This window comes from Cricetulus griseus, assembly GCF_003668045.3.
Source record: "Cricetulus griseus strain 17A/GY chromosome 1 unlocalized genomic scaffold, alternate assembly CriGri-PICRH-1.0 chr1_0, whole genome shotgun sequence".
Classification (NCBI taxonomy): Eukaryota; Metazoa; Chordata; class Mammalia; order Rodentia; family Cricetidae; genus Cricetulus; species Cricetulus griseus.
Window position 1 is genome coordinate 48,540,416 of NW_023276806.1, and position 27,031 is coordinate 48,567,446.

The 27,031-nt window shown below is 42.3% G+C and overlaps 2 protein-coding genes across 3 annotated transcripts; one reads left to right on the forward strand and one right to left on the reverse strand.

Annotated features, from left to right (window-relative positions):
- Nucleotides 1-4: 4 nt before the first annotated feature.
- On the reverse strand, nt 5-8,874 carry Taf13 (TATA-box binding protein associated factor 13). Its single transcript, XM_027395508.2, has 4 exons — nt 8,731-8,874; nt 7,575-7,653; nt 3,702-3,799; nt 5-1,130 (listed from the first exon to the last, which is right to left on the reverse strand). The coding sequence occupies exons 1-4, from the start codon at nt 8,755-8,757 to the stop codon at nt 960-962; spliced, it is 375 nt and encodes a 124-aa protein (XP_027251309.1). The 5' UTR covers nt 8,758-8,874; the 3' UTR covers nt 5-959.
- A 10,538-nt stretch (nt 8,875-19,412) lies between these two features.
- Nucleotides 19,413-26,166, forward strand: Tmem167b (transmembrane protein 167B). Of its 2 annotated transcripts, XM_027395507.2 has the most exons (5): nt 19,413-19,814; nt 21,767-21,941; nt 22,412-22,420; nt 23,433-23,441; nt 23,636-26,166. In XM_027395507.2, the coding sequence occupies exons 1-5, from the start codon at nt 19,805-19,807 to the stop codon at nt 23,796-23,798; spliced, it is 366 nt and encodes a 121-aa protein (XP_027251308.1). In that variant the 5' UTR covers nt 19,413-19,804; the 3' UTR covers nt 23,799-26,166. The 2 variants fall into 2 exon arrangements, with proteins under 2 accessions (XP_027251308.1, XP_027251307.1); XM_027395506.2 differs by lacking the exons at nt 22,412-22,420; nt 23,433-23,441 and having other exon boundaries at nt 19,434-19,814; nt 21,767-21,898.
- The last annotated feature ends 865 nt before the right edge of the window (nt 26,167-27,031 follow it).

Consider the following 27,031-nt stretch of genomic DNA (forward strand, 5'->3'; position numbering starts at 1 on the left):
CATATTAGTGTGTTAAATTTTTCATTTTTTATTCCTTGTATCAGCAGATTAAGTAGGTGATATTTCCCCAACTACTGATTTAGAGATATTAAGAAGCACCAGTAAGTTTCACAGAGTAACATTCAGTAATCTCTTTAAATGCAATTTTAATCCTTATTATAAGCTAAATAGAACAATAATTTAATGCAATAAGCTAAGTATACACAAAGCCTGCATATCCTTGACTACAGAAATGGTTTGCACACACACACACACACACACACACACACACACAGGTTTAGTCAACTATACATTGTCACAATGGAAGTACTTATTATTTACGTAACTACACCACCCAAAATACCTGTCCTGACATCAGGGTTATAAGCTTTGCCATCCCTACTACTGAAAGCATTTATTTTCAGAAACTTTACTGTTACCAAGGAAGATGAGGTCCACTAACACTTAACAAATAGTAGTTTCTTTAAAAAAAAAAAAGTATTCTTTAGAAAATATTAAAATAAATGATCTACAAAGACAGATAAAGATTCTTACAAGAACTTAGTTCCTTAAAAGAAACACAAACCAGTTCATTCTCTGTAATAACTTCTCCTGCCATTGTCATAAAAACTTGAAATACATAAAGCACAAGCCTCAACTTTCATAAAGTCAAAAGAATATTTAGATTGCATATTATGCAGCTATAGTATATAGCTTGGAATACACAAGTCTACCTAAATACTACTTTACCTTTTTCAGATGGAACTACACAGTTGGCAATACTTTAAATTAGTAGTCATTAAAGCCTAGCAAAGAATTAAATATAGTCAGATAAAGACAGGCAATGAAAGGCTCAAATTATAAAGCTAAAATCGAATACCTCTTTCATTGCGTACCTAGCTATCATGATATTACTGTAGACAAGTTGTAATGTATGGTTTCCAAACAAAATATCAAAATTTCAGATATTACAAACAGTGTCAAGATCCATAGTTGGCTTCATCAAAGGCTTTTCTAGCCCGTTTCAATTCTTCATTCATAGTAAGTAAGTCTTTAACTCTAGCAAACTTCCTTGGGTCCTTTCGAATCAGGAAGACAATATCTTCAACTTGCACTCGTCCCTGTCTTCCAATCGACATTGCCTTGTGAGTCTATGACAAGGAAATATATAAATGGAGATTCACCAATACATAAGCATATAGGGTTCGGGTATATTTATTAGGTAAATATGCCTTACTTACAGTGCACTAGGCCAACCAGCAGGAAAGCAGAGCAAGTGGACACAGCAACGAGAAGAGAGCTTTCCTATGTGTGCCCCCGACTCTTAAGCTACCCTCATGTTATCCTGTCCATGCCCTATGTCCTTAAGACATTAAAACTACCAAAGTGAGCAGGACAAGTTAGCTGATACACACCTTTAACCCCAGCATGCAGGAGGCAGAAACAGGCAGATTTCTGTGAGTTCAAGGCAAGCCTGGTTTATATAAACATTTGTATATATCAAGTTCCTGGTTTATTGAGCAAGTTCCAGGCCAAACAGGATTACATAGTGAGATCCTGCCTCAAAAATAAATAATAAATACTAAAAATAACAAAATCTATCAAATTTGGAGATACTCCTGTTTTGTTTTGCGATATAGGTAGAGTTTTTGTTTTGTAGGGGATGAGGTGGTCTTGTTAAAGGTGTTCTTGGATGCTAGCAAATAATAACATTAGTTTAATAGCTTTGGAGGAAGGGAGGTTTATGGAGGCTAAATAGTAAGACTGCTTAGACCTTATATTCCAAAATCCATACTTGAAGACACATCTGTAACATTTATTGTTGTTTCTGAGACATCATCTCACTATATAACCTGGAATGCACTATGTAGACCAGCCTTGCCCTGAACTCAGGCCCACTTGTTCAATTCCTTACTGTTTATCTTTTGAGACAGGGTCCCTGTATATAGCCCAAGCTGGTCTCAATTGTAGCCATCCTCCTGCCTCTGCAACTAGCACATGTACCACACTACCCAGCTTTGTTCTTGTTTGTTGAGACAAGGTCTTGCTATGTAGATGAAGCTGATCTTGAAACTGGGGTCCTCCTGCCTCAGTCTCTTGAATGTTAACATGCTGAGATTATAGCCTCTCACACCTGGCTGTTTGTTAGTGTTTGTTTTTTTTTTGTTTATTGTGGGTTTTTTTTTTTTTTTTTGGTTTCATTCTTTCATTTTATTTTACTTTTTTAGATGGTTTCATTATGTAGCTCTGGATGGTCTAGAACTTACCATCCAGACCATAGACCAGGTTGGATTTTTTTTAACTTGTAGTGATACTCCTATCTGTCTCTGGAATTCTGGGATTGCAGGTATGATCCACTATGCCAGATTTTGTCATTTAATATGGTGCTGGGGACTGAACCCAGGGCCTCACACACATGCTAAGTGCATGATCTACCAGTACTACTGCTAATGTTTTCCTTCAGTGCTGCATTAAACCCAGGCCTTTACACATACTAGGCTTGGTTCTTCCACCAAGCTCAGCCTCTGCCCTTGCTGAGTAATTTTTTTCACTTTTATTCTGTAGTAAGGAAATAATCCAAAATAAGGGTGAACACTCATAACAACTAAATATAGCCACTCAGTAACCATATCCCTATTAATATATCCAAAAAAAGGAAAGGAAGAAATCCATAAAAGTGGTCATTCAAGATGTTAAACTCAGAGTTGGAGATGTAGCTTGGTGATCTGCATTTGCCAAGCATTCAAGAGAAAAAAAACCACCTGTAATAAATAACTTATACAAGAAGATTATGGTTAATCACAATCAGTGTGACAACCAATATGGTAAAACAGTTTAAAAATTGGCCTAATGTGCACAAAGCCCTGGGTTTGACCACCAGCAGTGAATAAATGGGCCTGATGGCACAGCCTGTATTCCCAACACTCATGAAGTGGCTGTCTCTGGGTACACAGTGAAGCCAGCCTGAAATACATGAGACCCTGTCTCAAGGGGGAAATAAAATTCAGATGAATTTACACAGCTACTAAAATAAGATTAAAACACATATTGTAAAGCATTTAAGAGTAAAATGAATGTTATTATGATCACTACTATGGAAAACATTATGTAACTTAATTTTAACTCTTGGTTTTGTTTCTCTTTGGAGAGGGTTCCCAAAGATTTAAAAAAAAATTCAAAGGCATGACATAAACTTTAAATAAATACTGGAAGGAAAAAAAACTTAGGCTGTATGAGATTGTGAGCAATACTTTTTCATTTTATTCAGGATACTGTTTTAACAAATATAACTCTGAAGCTGGAGAAACTGCTCAGTGCTGTTCTTCCAGAGGACTGGAGTTCAATCCCTAGCACCCACATGGCAGCTCACAGCCATCTATCTTCAGTCTCAGGGGATCCAACACCCTCTTCTGGCCTCCAAGAACACCAGGCACACACACAGTACAGAGACATACTTGTAGAAACACACACACACACACACATATTGTAAATCAAAAAACAAATAAAACTCTGAAGTCTGGAATACATTTATGTAATCTCCATTATCAATGGCAACTTAGAATAATGTTAATAGAAGCCAAGAACTTGCAGAAAGTAGGTACTCAGATAGATAGCTTATTTCAAAAGTTTTTAGTGTTATTTCAAGCTTAGAATTTCAAATCTTGAATTAACTAAAACAGTTTCAAAAATAAAACAAAAGAATTAATACATAACTGTCTTACCATTTCAGTAATGAACTCTATGACAAGGTCTTCAAGAATATCCACTGATTCAGTGTAAGGATTCTGGTCATCCCCAAACCCATACATCATACATCGTACTGTGAAAGAACAAGAGCTTTGGTTTACTCAGAGACTGATGAATTTCACCAGTACCTTTTCCATACCAACCAGAATTAAACCAAATTATAAACAATGGTTTAAAAACATAATTATGACTGGGCAAGGTAGTACATGGCTTTTTAAACCCAGCAGTCAGGAACCAGAGACAAGGGAATCTGAGTTCAGGCCCAGGATGCTCTACAAAGAAAGACCATGTCTCAAACAAAATATTACAATTGTCTCCAAGTATGGACTTCGGTATAAAAGGTCTCAGCAGTCCTATGACCAGTCTTACTATTTAGCCTGCATAAACCTTCTTCCTTCCCAAGCTACTAAACCCTAGTGTTAATACTTACCTAATCTCTACCACCCATTCACTAGCCCCCTCAAACAACTTTAAATGTAGTAAGGACAGGGCTAGGGATAGCTTGGCCTTTCTTTCTTTCCTTTTTTTTCTTATGCTCTGGCTGTCCTCAAACTCACTTTGTAGACCAGGTTGGCCTCAGACTCACAGAGATCACCTGCATCTGCCTCCGGAGTGCTGGGATTAAAGTCGCATGCTACCACAACTGGCCTGAAAGATTAGCCTGCAAGTGATGTGGAAGTATGGGAGGTAGTGGGGCATTGGAAGTAGAAGGCAGAGGATCTCCAACATTACCATAGGGAAAAGGACATAAGAGAAAGTGCTCCAATTACCTTCTCATAAGAAACAGGCTAAAGCCAGTTGTGGTGGTGTAAGCCTTTAATCCTAACATTCAGAAGGCAGAGGCAGGAGGATCTCTGAGTTAGAGGCCAGCCTGGTCTACAGGGGGAGCTCTAGGACAACCAGGGCTACACAGGGAAACCCTGTCAAAAAAAGCCAAACAAGAAAAAAGAAACAGGCTGAAGCCCTTTCAGGCTTTACCTGAAAGAACAGAATATACAAAAGAGAAGAAAAATCTAATTCAGGGCAATAAAAATAACTGCAGATAGCCAAAAACTTATTTAGTTATCCTATAGGCCAGATACCTTTTAAAAGCTTTTCATATATAATTCATTCAATTCTTACACAGGCCTCTTATTTAGACACTATTGTACCCCCATTCTATGAGTGGGAAAACTAAGGCAGTAAGTGAAGTGACCCACACTATGGTCACACAACTAGTTAAAGGGTGAACCTGAAGTGTGACCCCAGCTGATCTGAATCACAACAGTGATTCTCTTCTTTGTAACTCAGAGCAGACAGGACAAATAAGGATGTTCAACCTGTCGTCGACATATTCCAATTACTTCACAGACAGGATTCATATGTTATCTGTACATATACATTCTCTGGGAAGAACTGTAATTTTTGCTAGGTTTTCAAAGGGTATGTGGGACTGGAGAGATGGCTCATCGGTTAAGAGCACTGGCTGCTCTTCCAGAGGTCCTGAGTTCAATTCCCAGCACCCAAATGGCAGCTCATGATCCGATGCCCTCTTCTGGTGTACATACATACATACATACATACATACATACAATACATAAATTAAGGGTTATGTAAATGCTGCCAAAGCTGAAGTGTCTTCTGTCTTTGGATAGGATCTCATGTGCCTGTACACCACCATAGCCTTCTTTTTTCTTTTGTTTGTGACAGGATCTCAACTATGTAGGTCAGCCTGGCCCAGAACTCAATCCTCCTACTTCTACTTCCTAAGTGCCAGGGTTATTTTATCTTGGTCTCAGTAGTGACCAAAAGTGTGTGTGTGTGTGTGTGTGTGTGTGTGTGTGTGTGTGTGTGTGTGTGTGTGTGTGTGTGTGTGTATGACTGGATTGTTCTCTTAGGACATGCATAATTTACTGTATGCAAGTCTTATTTTTTTTTTTTAACAGACAAAGTTGAAGAGCTAGAAAGATGCCTCTGTGAATAAAGATTCTTGCTGTGCAATCCTGATGGCCTAAGGTAAAGCCCTGGAACCCATGTAAAGGTGGAAGGAGAGAATCAACTTCACAAAGTTGTCTACCGTTCTCCTATTGCATCATGGGACATGCACACCCATACATGCACCAATGAACATAAAGTAATAATAACGATAATGATGATGATAATAATAATAAAACTTTAAAAACACAGTGGGTGTGTGTGATGGTGCATGCCTTTAAACCCAGCACTTGGGAGGCAGAGGAGGAGGATTTCTGCAAGATCGAGGCCAGCCTGGTCTATAAAGTGAGTTCCAGGACAGCCAGAGCTGTGAGCTGTTACACAGAGAAACCCTGTCTCAAAAAAATAATTAATTAATTAATTAAAATAAAACATTAAAATAAAACAAATAAAGGACAGAGTCTCATTATGTAGCTTTGGCTGACCTGGAACTCACTAAGTAGACCAGAATAGCCTTCCTTAGTGCTGGGATTCTTTTGCAGTGTATTTATTTATTTTTATTACTATTATCAATATCTAATTAATTATTTGGAAGAGGTTGAGATAGTGTTTCTCTGTGTTGCCCAGGATGGCCTCAAATTCATAAATCCTCTGCTTCAGCCTCCTCAGCATTGGAATTATAGATATGTATCATATATTCAGCCTTAAAATAATTCCTATTTAGAAGCAAAAACTGACAGAGCCAACAAAGAGAAGAAATGAAAGGGGTGACCTGGAAGCCAGCCTGGAGTACAGTTATCCCTTGTGTTCAAAATGCCAAGAGACTTTAGGTCCCAACACAGAAGGAAGAAAACAAATATAGTAGTCAATATTCTCTATTTCTTTTTGAATTCTATTTTTTAAAGATTTTTATTTATTATGTATACAACATTCTGCTTCCATGTATATATATCTGCACACCAGAAGAGGGCACCAGATCTCATAACAGATGGTTGTGAGCCACCATGTGGTTGCTGGGAATTGAACTCAGGACTTCTGGATGAGCAGTCGGTGCTCTTAACCTTTGAGCCATCTCTCCAGCCCCTTTGAATTCTATTTTTAAAACTTGCCTTTTTAAAAGACAGTTTTAGGCTTATAGATGAGTCATAAAAATAGGAGTTTCCATATGCCCAGTATCTCGTTACCACTTACAACATTTATGTAACAAATATCAAAACTAAGAAATCAACATTAGTACAAGTACCTTATTCAGAGTGTACTTATTTTTCTACTTAGGTGCATTTTCTTTTAAGATTTCTGGTTTCTACTCACCCCCCACCAGAGTTCACAGGTGCTAGGCACATGCCCTTACCACTGAGCTATACTCCCTAGGCCTCAATTTTAGACACTTTTCACACCTCTGTAGTTTTCTCTATCCAACTGGTGACAGCTCCTTAGCTCTTCCCTGTCTTTCAAGACCTCAACACTTAAAGAGAATCCTAGTCAGATCTTGCAGCTGAGAGCAAGTTCCAGGACAGCCAGGGCCACACAGAGAAACCTTGTCTCAAAAAAAAAAAAAAAAAAAAAAAAAGCAATCATGATCACATCCATCATTTTATGTGCCACATACAGAATTAATATATGTGATTCAGAAAAGTTATGCTGCACATAAGGGTACACACCTGTAATGCCAGTACTTCAGAGCCTAAGGCAGGAGGACTGCCACCAATCTAAAGCTAGCTCGGGATACACAGTGAGCACCGAAGTAGCCAGTGCTATAGAGAGACTATCTTTTTAAAAAATGAGCAAAACAACAATAAAAACAGACAACTTCACAGGCAAGTCTGAGAACACTGTCCCTAGACGAAAACATATGCAGAATAATAAGTCTACTTTAAAAGGACATGTTCAAGCTTTCACCATCTATAACAAAAGCACTGCAAAATACAACTTACATTCTTTGGAGAAAAGTCTCTTTCTTTTCCCCTGTCCACCTTCTGCTCCTCCTCCAATTTCTTCATTTTCCTCCTCAAACTAGAAATTTGAAAATACATAAAGCCATGTCAAATGACTGTACTACATTTGATATTCCACTGAGTGTCCTTTCTGTTCTCTTATATTGAATCTAGGAACTAAGATTCTAAACAGATACTGAACTACATCCCCAGACCCTTTCATTTTCACCCTTTGTTTTGAAAGACACCATGTGTATTGTGTGTGCCTACATTGACCACGTGCCTGCTGGTGACCACAGGGGCCAAAATAGGGTGTTCAATCCACTGGAGTTATAGGTGACTGGGTTGCTCTTAACCGCTAAAGTAATCTCTCTAGACTTTAAAGGTCTCACTATGTACCCATCTGCCTGGAACTAAGAAATCCACTTGCCCCAGCCTCCTGAGTGCTGGCATTAAAGGTGTGCACCACCAAGCCCAGAGAGTGACCCTTTTTCATTTTCAATAGCGATAAGCTAAACTGAACAGCACAACATCATGAAAACTTAGCCTCAAATTCTTAGGTCATGCAGGAAGGCTTCTATCATTGCTCCTAACAACCCTACACCTTTGTGTGTAAAAGCTCTAATGACCTCGGGTTCTGGGTTTTGTTTTCAGCCAACTAAGTGGTCATACTGCTAAGCAATGGCATGGTAAAAGACCTGATAACTCTCAGTTGTCATCGGAATCATCATTTACTAAGAACTTATCAATACAGAGCTAAAAACTCCCTAAGTGAGCCTGATCCTATCTCATGACAAGAAAACCCATGTCTGAAGTTAAATAACTTCCTCAGAGAAAAAGCAAGAGTTTGGACTTGAAGACTCCTGACTTTAGTTCATCGTTTCCCCGCTATCTTCACAAGTTCTGTTAGCTGGGCTGCGGGATCCGTGGAATTTATTGGCTCTGATCTCCCATAACCCTCTAGGTGTCTCCAAAGTGTCTGGCAGATCCAGATCGAAAGGAGCCCCCTTCCTTCCCGTCCTGCCCCACGACTGAGGTAAATCCGAGGAGGAGGAAAACACTGCGGATTCCCTAGGGGACGCGAGGTTCAGACTCTGCCTCCGCTAGTGAGCCCGAGGGAGCGAGGAAACAGGCTGTGACAGAGGCGCTCACTCACAGTGGGGTCTTCCTCCTCATCTGCCATCCCAGCTGCCCGCCAGCCTTCTGAGAGCCGCCGCGGCCGCTAGCGGCTTTTATAACATCCGGCGCGTCACTTCCGGCCGGGCGGGCGCTGCGTCTGCAGGGACGCGCTCTCCGTCTCCTCCCCGGGGCTCCGAGACTGGCCGAAAGCGGTGACGCGCTCCTGGTAGTGGAATCCTGAAGAAGGAGTGAAACATTGAGAAGAGTCCCCGCGCCGCGGCCCGGCGGCGGTAGTGGGTCTCCCCTTTAATCCCAGCGCTGGGGAGGCGGAGGCAAGCCCATCTCTGAGTTCGAGGTCAGTCTGGGCCACAGGACAGACTCTAAAGCTACGGTCTCGAAAACAACAAAAAAGAAATAATAATAATAATAATAATAATAATAATAATAATAATAATAATAATAATAATAAATATAATAATGATGAAGCCGTGCATGGTATGCTATCCTGGACTTAGGAGGGTGAGGCAAGAGGGTCTCGAGTTCGAGAGCAGCCTAGGCTACATGAGCCCGCGTCTCAGAAAACGTGATAAATTTGTACATACACATGGATATTTATAGATAAACGACTGTAATTGCAGCTCCGGGGGAAAATGATGGGTTTTTATCGTCCAGAGCTGATGCACTCAAGTACACAAGTCACACGTGTTTTTAAAATATAATCTTTATGGTGGATTTTGTTGGTTTCGTTTGTTTTTTCTTTGAGACAGGGTTTCTCTGTGTAGCTTTGGAGCCTGTCCTGGAACTCGCTCTGTAGACCAGGCTGGCCTCGAACTCACAGAGATCTGCCTGCCTCTGCTTTCTGAGTGCTGGGATTAAGGTGTAGGCAGGCCACCACCGCCCACTTGAAAATATAATCTTTATGTATGTGGGTGTTTTGCCGGTATGTGTACCACATGTGTGCAGAGCCAAAGAGGCCGGAAGAGGGCATCTGATTCCCAGGGACTGGGGTGTAGATTATGAGCTGCTATGTAGGTGCTGGGAATCAAATACAGGTCTCTGGAATCTTAACCACAGCGCCATGTCTCCTGCCCCCATTAATACACACGACTTTAAAAAAATTAATAGTAACTTTTTTTTTTTTTAATTACAAAGGATGGGCCGGAGAGATGGTTTAGCTAGTGAAAGCTCTAGTAGGAAGCCTAAGAACCAGGTTCAATGCCTGGGATCTGTATAAAAGATGAAAGGCAACAAAAATGATTCCATAAGGCTGTCCTCTAGTTTCCATACACAATAATAGGTAAAATTTTTTAAATTACAAAAGAGTTGAGAGCACGCCTATGATCCCAGCCTCTGGAAGCAGAGGCAGGAAGATATCCATGAGTTCTATCTCTATAGTGAGACCATATCTTTAAAAAATAAAATAAAAAGTAGGGGGGGGGGGACTGGAGAGATGGCTCAGTGGTTGGGAGCACTGACAGCTGCTCTTCCAGAGGACCCAGGTTCAATTCCCAGCACCCACATGGCAGTTCACAACTGTCTGTAACTCCAGTTCCAGATATACATGAAGGCAAAACATCAATAAACATGAAATAAAGGTAAATTTCAAAAAAATTTAAAAAATAAAAGGGTTGTTTATTATTATTATTTTAATTTTTTAGAGAAATAACATCATGAGCCAAGCAGATATATCTTGTCACTTCAACTTGTTCTTTTGGATCTGATCAATGCCTTCTGATTCCAGAGGCAAAGTTGTGCTATATACAAATGTCAGCCAAGGGTCTTTGGACTGACTAAAGGATGTACAACCATGAACGGTTTCAAGGACTGCAAGTCCTTCTATTTATGTACAGTGTTACAGGAGGACATCCTGTTTCACTTCTAGTTCTCAAAGGAACAGTAGTCTTAAGCTGGGAGGATTTAGAGTTTTGTTAGGTACTTTTATTTTTTGGTCAGGGCACTGACAGAGAAAACCACATTGGAAGGCTAGAGCTAGGCTTGTAAAATGACCTTTAGTGTAAGAGAGAGTGACCTCACAACAGCAAAATAAGCCTTTCCAGTGCTGTACATGATTTCCTATTCCACTCAACACCAGTGAGTGAAAAAGATGATTATCTGAGATTATAACCTCTGTTAACATATTTACAAAGTATTTCCCACTCTAAACATACTTCGAAACCAAGCACAGCAGACATCTATAATCCCAGCACCTGAGAGAATGAAACAAGAGTGTGGCAGTGCCCAGCCTGTGTAACATAATGAGATCCCATCTCATTATCCGATATCCATAATAAGTATACAGTAAATATACAATATTTTAAGGAATTTCTTTCCTGTTGGTTAGATATTAGTAAGAGCTGGGGACTGTTTCAGGCAGTGATGTAACCAAAGTAAATATTTGTAATAATATGAAGTGTCAATACACACCTGAATCAGTTTGCATCCACAGCTCCTGCATATAAAACCTAAACTTGACTGGATATGGTGGTGCAAGCCTTTGATCCCAGCACTCGGGTTGGGAAGCAGAGACAGAACTCTGAGTTTGAGGCCAGTCTGGTCTACAGAGTGAGTTCCAAAACAGCCAGAGAACCCTGTCTCAAAACAACAAAAAGGAACTCAGAATAGAGAGATGATGACTCAGTGGTTAAAAGTACTTTTTGTTCTTAGAGAGAACCTGGATTCAATTCCTGGCAACCACATGAGGTTCACCTCAGTCTGTAACTCCAGCTCCAGAGGATCTGCTGTTGTCCTCTTCTAGTCTCCAGGGCACTGTATACAGTGGTGCATATAACACACATGCAAAACACTCATGCACATAAAATTCATTTACATGTCAAACATGAATTATTGTTTTGATGGTGTTGGTCACGCGCTCACACACACATAGACTTTTTTTTTTTTTTTTTTTTTTTTTTGAGATAGAATCTCATGTAGCTCTTGTTGGCCTCAAACTTACTACGGAGTTGAAGATGACCTTGAAACTTCAGATCTTCCAGTCACTACCTCTCAATTGGTGGGATTACAAGCATGTGGCACATCAGTTATATATTTCAAAATATATTAGTAGGCAGTTGTATTTGGCATTTATTGTGTAAACATAACAAAACTTAGTAAAAATGACAAAACACATTTTTAAAGTTGGGCATATTGGTATATGCCTGTAATCCCGAAAAGACAGAGGCAAGAGGATCACCATGAGTTCCAGGCAGCCAGGACTCTGTGGCAAGACCTGTCTCAAAAACAAACACTAAGGGTGGGGTGGCTCAATAGGAAAAGACTCTGGTCACTAAGATGGACAATCTGAGTTTGGTTCCCAGGATCCACAAAGAAGGAGAAAACCAACCCTGTAGGGAGACACCCTAGCCCCGCCCCAGGTAACCCGGACAGGTGTGCTGGGACACGCCCTCGGACAGGTGTGCTGGGACATGCCCGTGAGGGCGGGATGAGGGGAAGTCTGAGATGACGTAGAAGGAGATTAAAAAAGAGCGGGGCTCACGTGGAAAGCCCTTCTCTGGCCACGCTAGCTTGCTACCTGTGGGATCGCTCTGGCTTGCATTTTGGACTGGTGTTTACTAAATAAAGAAGTCTTAGCCTCACTGACTACAGTTCATCTTTGAGCGCACGCGGCAACTAATCAACACACAATCCCCACAAGTTTAAGCAACATAACACAGTGCTTGTGGGGCAGGAATGTGGGTGTGTTTTATTTGGTGTTTCTTTCTTTTTTGTTTTTTTGAGACAGGGTTTCTTTAATATTGCTTTGGAGGCTGTCCTGGAACTTGCTCTGTAGACCAGGCTGGCCTTGAACTCACAGAGATCTGCCTGCCTCTGCCCCCCCCCCACCCAGTGCTGGGATTAAAGGCGTGTGTCACCAATGCCCTGCTTATTTGGTGTTTCTAGCTCCTTTGCTGTTCATGTTAGCTGGGCCTGTAGTCATATCTGAGGTGTTGGAAGGGATATCCATGTCCACAGCCACTGTGGCTATCATCAGGGCTCAGTTCCTTATGGATGTGGGTCTAAAGGCCTCTGTTCTTTATTACAGCTCACTGGGGGACCCATCAGTTCTTTGCCATGCAGTCTGTCTTAGTTTGAGATTTTATTACAAGAAGTTCAGAGTGGACTCCAGAATCAAGTTTAGGGCTGGAGGGGCCATGTCTCATAGTCAGTTATTACTGAGGACAGACAGGGCTCAGAGAGCAAGAACCTAGACAAATGAGTTACTTTAGCTTCAGGAATTGTCAGTGTTTAGCCAAAATGAGTGGCCTTTACAACACAAGTGGCCATGGCTGACAACCATTTGCTATTCTGTTGTTTGACAGTTCTCTCTCAATTGAAATATTACACACAGGAGAGAGAGCATATCTCCCATCTCACGTATCTGGGAGATCAGAAACTTAGAAGATTCTTGAGTGCCTGGATTAAATAACTTCTGGGGTGGGAGTGGGGTCTCTGACCCGATGAACTCTTGAAGAGAAGGGAGTCTCAAACAGTCCAGCTACCTGCCAGTAGTGCAGAGAGCTGCCAGGGGACAGCTTTCATGAGTCACCATCTGTGTTGAGGTGGGCTTTTGTGTGATGCAGCTGCTTTTGAGTCATCCCTGACCCTTGTATGTAACCCCTCATCCAAATCCTGTTAGTAACAACAAAAGTTCAATTGGTTTACCAGGTGAGACATAGGTGCCATTGTTACTTTGATTTGTTGTTGGCTTCCTTCCTGACCCAGTAGGTAGGTGTGTGTGTGTGTGTGTGTGTGTGTGTGTGTGTGTGTGTGTGTGTGTGTATGTGTGTGTGACAACAACATTCCTGTTCCCAAATTCTGACATTCCAGTTCTATATGACCACACTCAATTATTCATGCAACAATTTCCAATGTTTTATACTTATTTATATGCTTATTTATTGAATGTATCTGTACATATGTGCCATAGTGCTTGTGTGAATTGCCAATGGATGATTTGCAGGACTTGGTCCCCTCCTTGTAGATTCCAGGGATTGAACTCAAGCTGTCAACATTGGTACTAAGTACCTTTGCCCACTGGGCCATCTCCCAGACCCTGCAAGAAATAATTGACAAGCACCTGCCAAATATTCAGCATCAATAAAAGACCATCAATGCAAGTGAACCTTACAGTACAGCAGGCCAATGAGTTTGGTAGCATATACATTAGACGTGTATGTTGTGGTCTTCCAAAGTCAGAGGAAGCCTTTGAGCAGGTGGGGATTCAGCCAAGGCCTGAGAGATGCATGGAGTTAGTCAGTAAAGAAAGCAAGTGCAGCTGGGTGTTGGTGGCACATGCCTTTTATCCCAGCACTCGGGAGGCAGAGGCAGGTGGATCTCTGAGTTCGAGACCAGCCTGGTCTCCAGAGTGAGTGCCAGGATAGGCTCCAAAGCTACACAGAGAAACCCTGTCTCGGAAAAAAGGAAGGAAGGAAGAAAGAAAGAAAGAAAGAGAAAGTGCAGTATGCTCTGATCTTCTCCAGCCTTTAATCGCAGTTCCTCCCCACTGGGACGTTTTCCTCTCTATGGAGACACTGTGCTTTTCAGGGAACCCATTTCACATGCCCAATGAGAAGAAGTCTGCTCTGTGATAAAGCCTTCTCTTACTGAAAGCAGTTTTTTCTTTATCCTCCCACCGCACGTAGTTTTCATTTCTCTTTGACAATTCTCACTTGCTGCCCCGTTTTCCTGGTTATTTCTATATGCAGCTTATCTGTTTCTACTAAAACTTACTAAGAACAGAGCTGTTTCTCATTCATCTCTTGACTCCTAAGGTTAGCACATTCCTTACTCTTAGAAGTCTGGAAACAAATGTGTATAGCATACATGAATGCCTGTTTGACATCCCTTTTCAAATAGTTGTCATTCAAATGAAGCTATTGTTGTAAGCTATGCCTTTGGGACTGAACTTATTCTTTGGTTAAAGCAAAATGCTCTGGTCATGGTCCCCAAGACTGATTGGTGTTCACCACAATAACCACAGCAATCCTAACAAACAGGCCACTGTTCTGAACTGACAGGCATTTGGCAACAGCCGACAACTCTCCGGTGGCAGCTGAAATGAATTGACGAAGAAGTGTGAATTGAGACGCCCCAGTCTAGCCGGGCTCTGTTTATTCCTTGCATTTGTGTTCTAAGAGCCAGTGACCCAGACTTCAGCCTGATGTGAAACATGTCTGCAGGGGATGGATGACACCAAGTCTATGGGGCTTTCCAGTGAGATTAGAAACATAATGCTTGGGGACAAAAATCACCAAAGAGCAGTATGGGTAGAGAACACTGAAATTTGAGACAATGTGTTAACAAGTGAAAGGGAGATTTGAAGCCACATAGATCTATGTCCAGATCCCAGCTACTTACAGGCTGTCACTCATGTTCCTTCTTTCAGATTCTCATTTGATTTCTAATTTAAAAATATTCCGTAGATATTTTTGTTGGGACCCCTACATGGAAGTCTATTCCATCTTGCCATGAGTTCTGGGAGCTCAAAATCACTTCTATTGTCTTTAAGATATTAGCTTAACAGCTACAGGATGCCCTGGCCTCCTCGGCCATGAATGGTTCCTATATAAATAACAATAGACATGGGCCCAGGTGAGTTTACACTCATCCTGAAGGCTATGTGATACTTGTAGCTATGAAGCAAGCGCCTGATGGTTAAAGGAGTGTCTTTAGGATTAAGGGAAGTAATTGCTATTCGCCCTTTATACATGATAATGGAAGTCTTCTGCCATTGTCCCCACCTTTGGTTGGTTACTTAAGTTAAAATGATGTATAAATAAACAGAGGCGCATTCAGTATGGGCTGAAACTGCCCTCCTGACACTATCCTTGTAATCCGTCTTTTCTTTAATGTCTATAGCTAGCCTTCTCTCATGCCCCCCCTCACACTCAGGAGCGGACCAGGGGCTGATCAGCTGGTCCAACTGCAGCCCCACAAACACCAGTCCTCGACACATTTTACAAAATCAAAAATGTTAGATGTACAATGACAGTATACTCTTAAAAATTTGTTTATTCAGCTATCTTACCTAATACATTTTGTTCTCTTGAGGGCAGGGACTTTTTTTGCCTCTATTTCTGCAAAACCTAGTGTAAGACCTCCGGAAGCTCAGGCCTCCAGGGTCTTTTCCCAGGACCACAGCCACCCCAATCACCATGAAGAGGCGGAAACTTGATGCAAACAGCAAGAGGCTTTAATGAAAGGTGAACATTTGTACAAACGGGCTCTCTCAGCATGCAGGCTAGAGAGCAGCCCCGTCCCCCAGGCACAGGCGTTTTTAAAGGCAAAAACCACAAGCTTAGGGAGGCCTCGACTCTCTCAGTCCATTGAGTTTGTGACCAGAGTCATGGGTTCCTAGGAGGCCCTTTGTCTTGAGGGGAGGCCTGGGAATCAGATGGCCTCCTGACCCACCAGTTGTAAAACCTGCAGACCTCAGGTTTCACAACTACAAACCTGCTAACAAATCTTGCCTGAGCAAATGGTAGCTATCTCTTGTTTCATAGGGACCCTTAATTGTTAATTATTGACACATTGGCCGGTGGGCAATCTGTTTCCTTCATGAGCCCCTTGGGGAGGGTGGCCATCTGGGAATTCTTGGTACCCAGTTATCTTATGGCCTTGTAAGGGAGTAATTGCTGGAGGCTGTTAAATTCCAGGCACTAAGTCGTAGTAGTGGCCTTAGTCAGTTTCTGGGTTAGGCCGCCCTACATTCCTTTTGGAGAGTTTCCTTATCTGGGCTATATTTATTTGCTAATTTTTAAGTCTTTCACTAGCAAGTGCCCAGCACATCATAAATACTGGGAAATACTCTTTAAAAAAATGATCAACAACAATGGCAGCTAGTTTTTGTCTTTTTTATTTTTATTTATTTATTTTTTTGGTTTTCTGTTTTTGAGATAGGGTTTTTCTATGTAACAGCCCTGGCTGTCCTCTGTAGACAAGACTGGCCTCAAACTCAGAGATCTGCCTGCCTCTGCCTCCTGAGCTGGGATTAAAGGCGTGTGCCACCCCTGACCAACTATGGTAGCTAGTCAAATTAATAATGAGAAAAATAATTTTTGTTTATAGCTGTATTAAGAAAAAGTGAGAAATTAACTTCTGAGAATTGGAGGCATTTGAAGGGAGGAATGCCCCCTTTCTTTCTCTTTTCCATTGCCGGAGACTGAACCCAGAGCCTTGAACATCCTAGGCATGTGTTCTGCCACTGAGCCACATTCCTGGCCCTCCTTTTATTTTTTGAAATGAAGTCTTACTACATGGCCCTGGCTAGTCTCAAACTCTCTCTCTCCCCCTCCCTCCCCTCCCTCCCTTCCCTTCCCTTTCCCAATCAAGTGGGCCTCCAATTTGACACCCTCCCACCTCAGCCCGTTTTGTGTCTTATTTATTTATATTTATGTATGAGCAGTTTGACAGAGTCCAGAAGAGGGGTATAGAAATTAGCTAAAGGAGCAGTGCCTTCAAAATACCCAAAGATAGCCGGGTGGTGGTGGCACACACCTTTAATCCCAACACTCAGGAGGCAGATGCAGGGGAATCTCTGTGAGTTCAAGGCCAGCCTGGTCTACAGACCTAGTTCCAGGACAGCTAGGGCTGTTATACAGAGATAACCTCTCTAGAAAAACAAACAAATATCCAAAGATAAGAAGCATACTAACCAGGCTTCTTAGACAACTCAAATTCAGGATGCTAGGATATAAATATTTACTCGTCAGTATTGACCAGAGGCCATTAGGTCATATCTGCCATTAGACATACCTCTCAGAGGGTGGCTCAAGAGGGCATTTTAGGGCCATAACCACCATCAAGTCCTAGTCTTCAGTTAAGTCCCCTATGTTCTTAACAGGAAAGACATAGTTTTGCCAGGTGGACAAGATGATCCTGGGTAACAGCCATTCAAAAAGGAACAACACTGGTATACTTAAAATAATTCTGGAAATAGGAAATATGTTTGCTTTGTAAATCTTTTATGTGCCTAGAAGGCCCGACTTGCAGTATCCTGTCTCTGTTTAAATTGATCAAAGTGTAACCTGGGGCTGGGACCTGAAAGAGACTTAAGGATGACACTAACTTGTATATGCTTTAGTAAATCTTCTGTTAAGGCCAACTCTAACTTAGGCATTAACCACAGATGGCCAGGCACGTTAGTACAGAGCTTTTCTTCCTTCATCTCTAAGTGGGAGGAGTGATTTTAGGAAGGCATATTATTTCTATAGCAGGATCTCCTGAAACTAGAGGAACAGACCAGTTGTGAGCCATCACCTGGGTACCGGTAACCTAACTCAGGTCTTTAGCAAGAGTAGCAAATGCTTTTAACCACTGAGCCTTCTCTACTGTTTTGGTTTGTGGAATGCCCTGTGTATATGTCTGTGCATATGTAATCTTAATGTCTGGCTTATATTAGTTTTTCCTATATATCTTTTATTTTTTGATGCTGCAATTTCTTAATTTAAGCATGTTTTCTCAAGGACTCTTTCTTACGTTAAAGTTTGTTATAGCTAGATAGTTATTTCTGGTGGTGGTTTCCTCCTCCTCTTGACTCTCCATTCCAAACCTGACAGTTTTCTTCTAGGTCCAGGCAGTTCACAGCCAGCAGATGGCACCATAGTAGGAATCGACAGAATTCCTAGTCTCATGACTCAGTGCAGCACTTTCACCCAGATTCTCTAATAAAGCAGACTGAACTGTCTATAATTAAAGGTTCCAGCTTACAAAATAGAACCTATAGCTTTGTCTGCAGTACCCTACTCCATCATTAGACTGATGGCTTTCATCATCTTGTCAAAATATCTTCAGAGAGGCCATGATAGGGCAGATTTCTGAATAAAGTGCCTGAGGCGGCCCCAGCATGCCTTAAGTGCAGGAGACAAAAGAAACTCTCCTGGTAGTTTAAGAAAAAGAAGAAAAGAAGGGAAGTCATCGGAATGATTCTGACAACGGAGTGAAATACGCGGCTTTTGTTGTAAAGTTCCTTGTTTCCTTTACAAAATTTCGACCGAGTTTGTCTAGATTTCTGCCAGGAGAAGCCACCCAGCAAGGGCAGTCCCTGAAGTCTGAGTACCTACTGCTGCGTCCCCCACCCTCCTCCCCTCTTTGGGTTTCAGATATTTATTACAGGACATGGTACTACTGCGGAGCATAGAAGCAAAACAACAAACAAACAACTGTATCCCCAAGAGGACAGGTTCAACTCCCCTGACAGTAATGCTGTTTTCGGCTTGCTATGGTAAGATGAAATGGCCCACACGTGACCCACCTCATTCATGTGCAGTTTCTTTAGAGACCCAGCCTGGTTGCCGATGTCCTCTTGAAACTATACCTGATTTCATTACCAGTTGTTACCCTTGAGCTTGTCTGGCTAGATTTGTTGTTACCTAAATGCGTAGGAGGAAAAGGGATGGTTTTCTTTTGTTTCTTGGTCAGAATCACCTGATGCTGAAAGTCTTGTTCTCAAGAGGATAGGGCGTAGAACATGCTCTGGCACACTGCGTGGTGGAGAAAAAGAGCATAGTTCTTCTCCCAGGATCGCAGGCAGGCTGCTGCGCGCGCACACACACACACACACACGCACACGCACACGCACACACATACACACACACGCTGCGCGCGCGCGCACACACACACACAAAGCGGTCGACAACACACACACACGCTGCGCGCGCGCACACACACACGCACACACACGCTGCGCGCGCACACACACACCACACACACACACACACACACAAGCGGCAGACAGACAGACAGACAGACAGACAGACACACACACACACACACACACACCAGCAGCAGCAGCAGCCACAGCGCAAATCTAGCCAGACAAGCTCAAGGGGCAGACATCTGGTTGCCATGACCACAAAGGAAGCCTCGCAGGCCATGCTCGCCTCACGCTACGTAGGGACGCAGACACTACGCTGGCAGGGTCCTCAGCTCGACGAACTGCTAGTTATGTCTGATTGAGTTCGGCGTTCGCCTCTCGGCCCTTGCGCTTGCGTACTACGGCTGGTTCCCGTCGCCGCGGCCCGGATCGGGAAGTGTCAAGTGGGAGCCGGGTTCCCCCGCCTTCGCCATCGCTACTGCTGAACCCGGACCCCTCATCCCGGCCGGGCACTACCGCCATGACGAACGGTGAGAGCTGGGCGCCGTAGCGGAGGGTGGCGGTAGAGGCCCGGGCACAGGCGTGGCGGGCGGGGCTAGACTGACGTGGCCGTTCCCCCCGCCCCCTCCCAGCCCAGCCCCCCTGGGCCTTGGGGAGCCCCTAACTCCTGTCTGGGATGCTTCTCCCAGCTTCCTTGTTCTCAAGTCCACCGGCGTTCCCCAGGCTGCCTGGTGCCCACACCTGACTTCTTGGTTATTACCCTTTCTTTTCTTTCCTAGAAGTTGGTTCTGGCCGTTGGGAAGATCGGTCCCCATAGAATTAGTGCTGTTAGTCCCCAGGGAATAGAGGATATCATCAAGTTCCCTAAAGTCTCATACTTTCGGACAATAGGCTGGTTGAGAGGACCAAGAAATGATATCAAACCTCCCACTTTGCGGGAGAGGTGAATGTAGACAGACAATCCCCAAAGTTTTTTGTATGTTTGTTTTTGTTTTTGTTTTTACGACGAAAAGCCTTCCCTTGTTTGGTTTTAAAGTCCTAGCTGGGCGGTTCCATCCGAAGATTCTGGCTTGTGCTCCAAAGGGTGGATTTAGAAGCCGCCTTTTGTTACCCTTGGAGCACTTGCGCCCCTGTTTATCTCACTTAAACTTTTCTAGGCTGCTTCAGACAATTTTATAGTCATGAATTCCAAGTTCTAGAGGAGGATTTAAGACCTTTATAGTCAGTCTTACAGGAAAGCAAGTGAGAAAGTTTTTTAGGCATTATGATTCGAGCAGCTCAGGAAAAGCATTCCTCATCGGCTTCCATAGACTTGACATTGAAGACTCTAATGTCATTTGAGTCTTGTGAATTTTGTCATTGTCCACAAGCAAAAGAATAGCACATACAGGTGCCCACTAAAACTGAGTTTACTGATGTACTGAAACAAGCTGTGTAATAGTTTCATTGGAGGAAGACTGACAGTGTGGTCCAAGAACTGGGAGGAACTGGCAGGCACTGCTTGTATGTAATACCCATTTGAAGATTTCTGGGTAGTCAGTCTTACCATAGTACACAGAGTTAGAAAAGGAACATCACCCAGATGTGAACTTGGAAGTAGAACATTCTGGTGTAGTGGATAAAATTTACCTTTATGTAATTCATTTTGCTTACCTAGGTAGCACATGAAACAGAGCTAAGACCTTTCCACGGTGTCTAAGCATCAGACACGTTTTTGTTTTGTTGTTTTTGAGACTGGACTTTGCATGATGTATGTGACACACCTCTAAGCTTGGCATTGGGAAGAGGGAGGGAGGGAGGCAGGCAGACCATGAGTTTAAGATCAGCCCTGCCTACCTAGCAGGACCCTGTCTCAAAAACAAAAATAGGACATTGTAGCTTAGGTTGAGCTTTGATAATGCCAGTGTTATAGGAGTGCATCATTATGGATGCATTTTTGGGATATCAGTTTTTTTTTCTTATTCCCTTATGTATACCTTTTATTCTGGCAGGAGTCTGATTTGTAAATGGTGACTCATGCTTGAAGTATCAACTGAGTATAGCAAAAGTGTAGCCATATGAAGTCTAACTCTTGGAATTTCTCTTAAGCTTTATGGTCTGCCTTACAATGCGTTATCAACAGATGCAGATCTTAGAAACTTGACTAAACATTGAACTTTCCTTTATCAGATCTGTGATTTATACCAAGAACATATGTCAATCTTTATGCTCAGACTCTCAAGATCCTTAAAACCTAGTACAAGCACCAGCTACTCCTAAGAGACTAGGTCCATACAAATAACACACGTTTTCAGTTTGTACTGGGGATGGGGCAGTAAAGTGGTAAAGGGGCTGTTTACAAGCAAGTTGGGGAGATGGTGCCAAGTATTGGACCCTTCCTATTGAGTATTGGCACTGCTGTTAAGGTGATCTCTGGGCAGGCGCACCTCTCCCAAGCTAGAGCATCACCAAAGACTTCCTTTTCTTCTTCTTCATGTGACAGTGTACTCGTTGGATGGGATTCTGGTGTTTGGTTTGCTTTTTGTTTGCACCTGTGCCTACTTCAAGAAAGTACCTCGTCTCAAAACCTGGCTACTCTCAGAGAAGAAAGGAGTTTGGGGTGTGTTTTACAAAGGTAAGGTCTTATCTGGACACAGAGAGGAGATGGAGATTTCTGGGCCCCCGTGGTTCTATAAACTAGAAAGTGTACAGCTGGGGTTATATTTGGATTCATCTTTAGTATGTGAGTGTATGTATGATGTGTTGTGGGTGTGTGTTTGCTGCTATGCACACCTGGCTAGCCGGCCTGTGAGCCTCCAGGAGTTGCCCTGCCTACTTATCTTAGAGATGCTGAGAGTACAGATGTGTGTGTGTGTGGGGGGGGGGGCTCTGGCCAGCCTTATGTGGCTTCTGGGGTTTTAACTTAGGTCCTCAGGTTTATGTGTTAAGTTGTCTGCCCAGCATCTGTTAATAATATAAAATAGTCATTTCTAAAGTTGAGGGAAGAGGTAAATTTTAAATTTGCTGTTATTTAAGGCATACTTGTTTATTTTACTATCTAGGTAGTTTTGGTATTCTTGGATTAACTAAAAGTTTACAATGCCAGGTGTGGCACTTGCTTATAGCCCCAGCTACTTAGGCCAAGAAGCCAGTGTGGGCAACAGAGTGATATTTAGTCCTGGGGTGAAGTGGGGATATATTACAAGTTATATCATTTTAGGCTGGCCTGAGATTCTTCTTAGCAGGAAGAATTTTTTATATTTATTTTATTCATATGAGTACTTTGCCTGCACGCATGTCTGTGCACCATATGCGTGTCTGGTGCCTGAGAGAATGGTGAGCCTCCCTGTGGGTGCTGGGAATCAAACTCAGGTCCTTTGAAAGAACAACAGGTGCTCTTAACCACTGAGCCAACTCTCCAGCCCATCCACTGAATTTTTTTTTTTTTTAACAGAACACATTGGAACCTTAACTTTTAGCGTAATGAATTCATATACATATGTTAACTTTGTTATTTTGGGTACCTTCATCAGGAATCCTTTGTAACTTTTTTTTTTTCAAAGTAGGGTAAAATAAGGACAAGTATGATGACTCATACCTTTAATCTTTTTTTTTTTTTTTTTTTTTTTTTTTGGTTTTTCGAGACAGGGTTTCTCTGTGTAGCTTTGGAGCCTATCCTGGCACTCACTCTGGAGACCAGGCTGGCCTCGAACTCCCAGAGATCCGCCTGCCTCTGCCTCCCGAGTGCTGGGATTAAAGGCGTGCGCCACAAACGCCCGACTTCATACCTGTAATCTTAGCATGCAGGAGTAAGTCCAGCCTAGATTGCATAGTGAACCTTTGACTCAAAGGGATTTGAGGAAATCCAGGCATGGCAGCACATACGTTTTTTGTTGTTGTTGTTGTTTTGTTTTGTTTTTTGAGACAGGGTTTCTCTGTGGCTTTGGAGGCTGTCCTGGAACTAGCTCTTGTAGATCAGGCTGGCCTGGAACTCACAGAAATCTATCTGCTTATCTGCCTCCCAAGTGCTGGGATTAAAGGTGTGTGCTGCAGTCGGGAGGTGGTGGCACACGCCTTTAGTCCCAACACTTGGGAGGCAGAGGCAGGCAGATGGATCTCTGTGAGCTCAAAGACATTCTTGTTCTACCTACAAATTTGAGGCCATCCAGAGCTACAAAGTGAGATTCTATCTCAAAAAAGAAGGAGCAAGGGGATAAGCAATTCGTGTAGAGCCCAGAGCATAATATATCATTTAAGAACATTCCCAGACTCTGCAATCCCTTGGTTTTCCTTAGAGATTTCAGAACATGGCTTTGGAAGGAAGGGTTTTGTGAGGAGCCAGGTGTAACATCTTTTTGCTTTTGTCTTCTAGCTGCTGTGATTGGGACCCGACTGCATGCTGCTGTTGCAATTGCCTGCATTGTAATGGCCTTTTACGTCCTGTTTATCAAATGAATTCCAAAGTATCCCACTCATCAACTGCCAACCAAGGGGATAAAGATGAAGAACTTGTCGGGAGCCTGGACCCAGTGTAGGAGAGTTCATCTAAAATCATCAGTATCCCTAAGATGATACGGCAGCATCTGCCTGCCATATGTGGGGAAAACTCATGGTCACAAACATTATTTTTGCTCCAGGGGACTCCAGAAAGCCAAATTTTTTGATCTCTGTATTAATCAGCCCTCAGAAGCAAGCAATATCTCCAGATAAATCACACCCCTTAGTGATATGATTATGTACCTCCTGCTTAAAAACCTGGGCTGGGTGGTAGCTCAGTGGTAGAGTATTTGCTTAGCATTGTCAAGGTCCTGGGTTTGATCCCCAACACTGAAAAAATTGGTCATCTATTTTGCTCTTCAGTTCCTCCTCAGAACCTTTTAAAACTGATGCTTATTAGGGAAAGTTTTAGGCTGTGTTCAGACTTCCTGGAAGTCCAGACTTTTTTTAAGACATGGTCTCTACATAGCTTTGGCTGTCCTGGAGCTCTCTATGTAGATTAGGCTGACCTTGCCTGCCTCTGCCTCCTGAGTGCTGGGATTAAAGGCGAGTACCAGAAGATAATTTTTAAAACTTGACTTTTTTTTTTCTAATTTGGATCTGGTGAGTTGGGGAGGGAGGGTAGGACCAGGTGGGAAACAGGAGTTGTGAAAGGCCAGGAATGTTTGGCTTTTGGAATGTACTTTTTCTATGCCCATCTGGGAGCTGAAAAGAGCATGGTTCTCAGTGAAGAGAGCACAGATTGCCATGTTCTGCGAGCTTGAGGGTTTCCCCAAGAGAACTTGAGTGTATGGGTAATCCAGGGTTATAGGTTGGGAAGACTAGAAGCAGTGACTGAGACAAGCATTTTCTGCTTACCACTGTCCCCAAAGAAGCCTCCATTTGACCAACTGATAGTAGAAAATGAACCAACTCTTGGTATTTTCTAAAGCTTTTTTAATTCTTTCTAAATGACTTAATACTAAGTACTAGTATTCAGTTTTAAATACCAGTGCTGGGGGAGGGAACTATTGAACAAATAATTGATTAATATGTTTGAAGTTCTGGTAGAAATGATAAGTAAATTAGTATATCAATTCATATACTAGGAAATTATCTAGTATAAGAATTTATTGTAATGAAAGTATATATAGATGGAAACTCTGTCATGTTATAAAAGATGCAAGCTTGTCCTTTAATTTGGGTTACAGCAATTTTTAGTTGTGTCCCTGCCCACTCTCAAGTCTACATACTGCAGTATTTCACTTGCATTTACTGTAAGACCATGAGAAATTGAAATGAGAGGAGTCACTGATATTAACATATTGGACAGCTCATAGAATCCATTGATAAAGTGAGTGTGTTACTGAGTAAAAGAAAATGGAGCTTTCCAACTCAGTATTCAGGGCTTTCCCGTGGAGTGTGAGGACAGATGATGTTAGGTGACTCAACATTTGAAGGGAAGACTTCTCCATTCCTTCCTCCTTATGCCTGCAAAAGAATCAGCTTAGGTGTAAGTCTACAACAATCTAAAAATAAAGTAGGTCTAATATTAATGATAATACACAAGGGGATATACATATATATTCCAGTTGAATTGTCTATCAGAAAACTTGATGACAAACACAGTGGCTCACTCCCAGGTGAGTTCTGTCTGCATACACTACAAGAGCAAAGGTTGCTGGGAAGCTTTGGTTCCTATGCATTTGAGTGCTTGGATTGTAGCAGTGTAAAGAAAGGCCTGTGTGAGCAGCTCTCTTCAAGAACCGGTCCACAGGGCAGAGTGCATTGATTGGCTGTTCTCCATTGCCACTCCTGAGGATTGTTCACAGGAGAGAAAAGAAATCTGACGGTTCTGGAGAGATCCTATGAGTGTGCATAGGGGACCTGTTGACCCACTGGGTGTCCCCTGGGAAGCAGGTTCAGTACTGGTTACTTTGTATTTAATGACTTGTTTTCAAATAGGGCTGATGTCTCTGATTTTGGTTTGTAGAGCAGCTTCATTTCTTAAATAGCTTCCATTCTGTGGCTTCTTTCATGGGTCCTTTTGGCCTGAATGCCCAAGTTGGTAGATTTTAAGATGTTTTCTTACCAGAATGTTCCAAAAAAGTACTCAAAGAAGCAAATAGTGTATTTCACTTCTTGACTCTTGACTATGTAAGCAGGTACATAAGAACCTGATGTACGTATTATTTAGGCTGATGTGTCTTGTTTTTGGCAAAGAAAAAAGTGATAAACTGTTCCTCTGGGGGAAGTTCTTTGGGGTGGAGGTATGAGGTAGCAACATTGCTTCAGATTCAGGTTCATCACCATGAACCCTGTACACCAGGGTAAAATGGAATCAGCTCCTTTTTATAGTTGAAATACCATTTTTTATTCACCATCGTTGGCACAGTCCTTGAAAATAAACCTTTTTTTCCCCCTGTGGTGGTTGTCTGCTTTCTTGTGTGTATTTATTGAACTGTTAAGTGTTCCCTTGGGTTCTACCCACAGCTTAGCATGTTGGCTCACCTGTGTGAATATTACCTTCTGATGAGTTCTCCTTGTGAAGGTTACTGGATGCATGATACAGCTCAGAAGATATGTTGGCCAAGTGTTCTCCTGGGGGAACTGAATATAATGAGTAAAAAAAAAAAAAAAAAAAAGAAGTATATTAAGTGAGGTATGTAGACAGAAGAAGTTCCTGTCCTGCCTGGTCCCACAGGCCTTTGGTCCCAAATAAACACATAGAAGCTTATATTAATTATAAACTGGCCTATTGCTCAGGCTTCTTACTAGCTAGCTCTCTCTTAATTATTAATCCATTTCTATTAACCTATGTATCTCTACTTAGTCTTGATCTTGGCTTACTGGTGATGCCCAGGCCCCTTTCTTCATCAGCAGCTACATGACATTTCTCTTGCAACTCACTCGCTGTGTTCCTCTTGCAGCCTTCTAGTCTGGTAGCTCTGCCTATACCTCCTGCCTAACTACATCCTGCCTGACCATTGGCCAGAACAGTTTTATTCATCAGCCAGTAAAAGAAGCATATATTCACAGCGTACAGAAGGACATCCCCCATCAGAAGTAGGTAGCATGCCTAATACCTTTAACCAGCAGGCCCACTATTAAAAACAAGTGCCATTTGACATTATTGGTGAACTTCATTCTAAAAGGTTATCAGGTTAACCACCCAAGCCCTTAGAAAATATCTGAGCCAATGGGATTCTGGAGCATGTGATGGGTACTTTCCTCTATATCTGATTATTGAGGGTGTCAAGTAGGACTGTCCTAAGTACAAAGTACAGCTTCA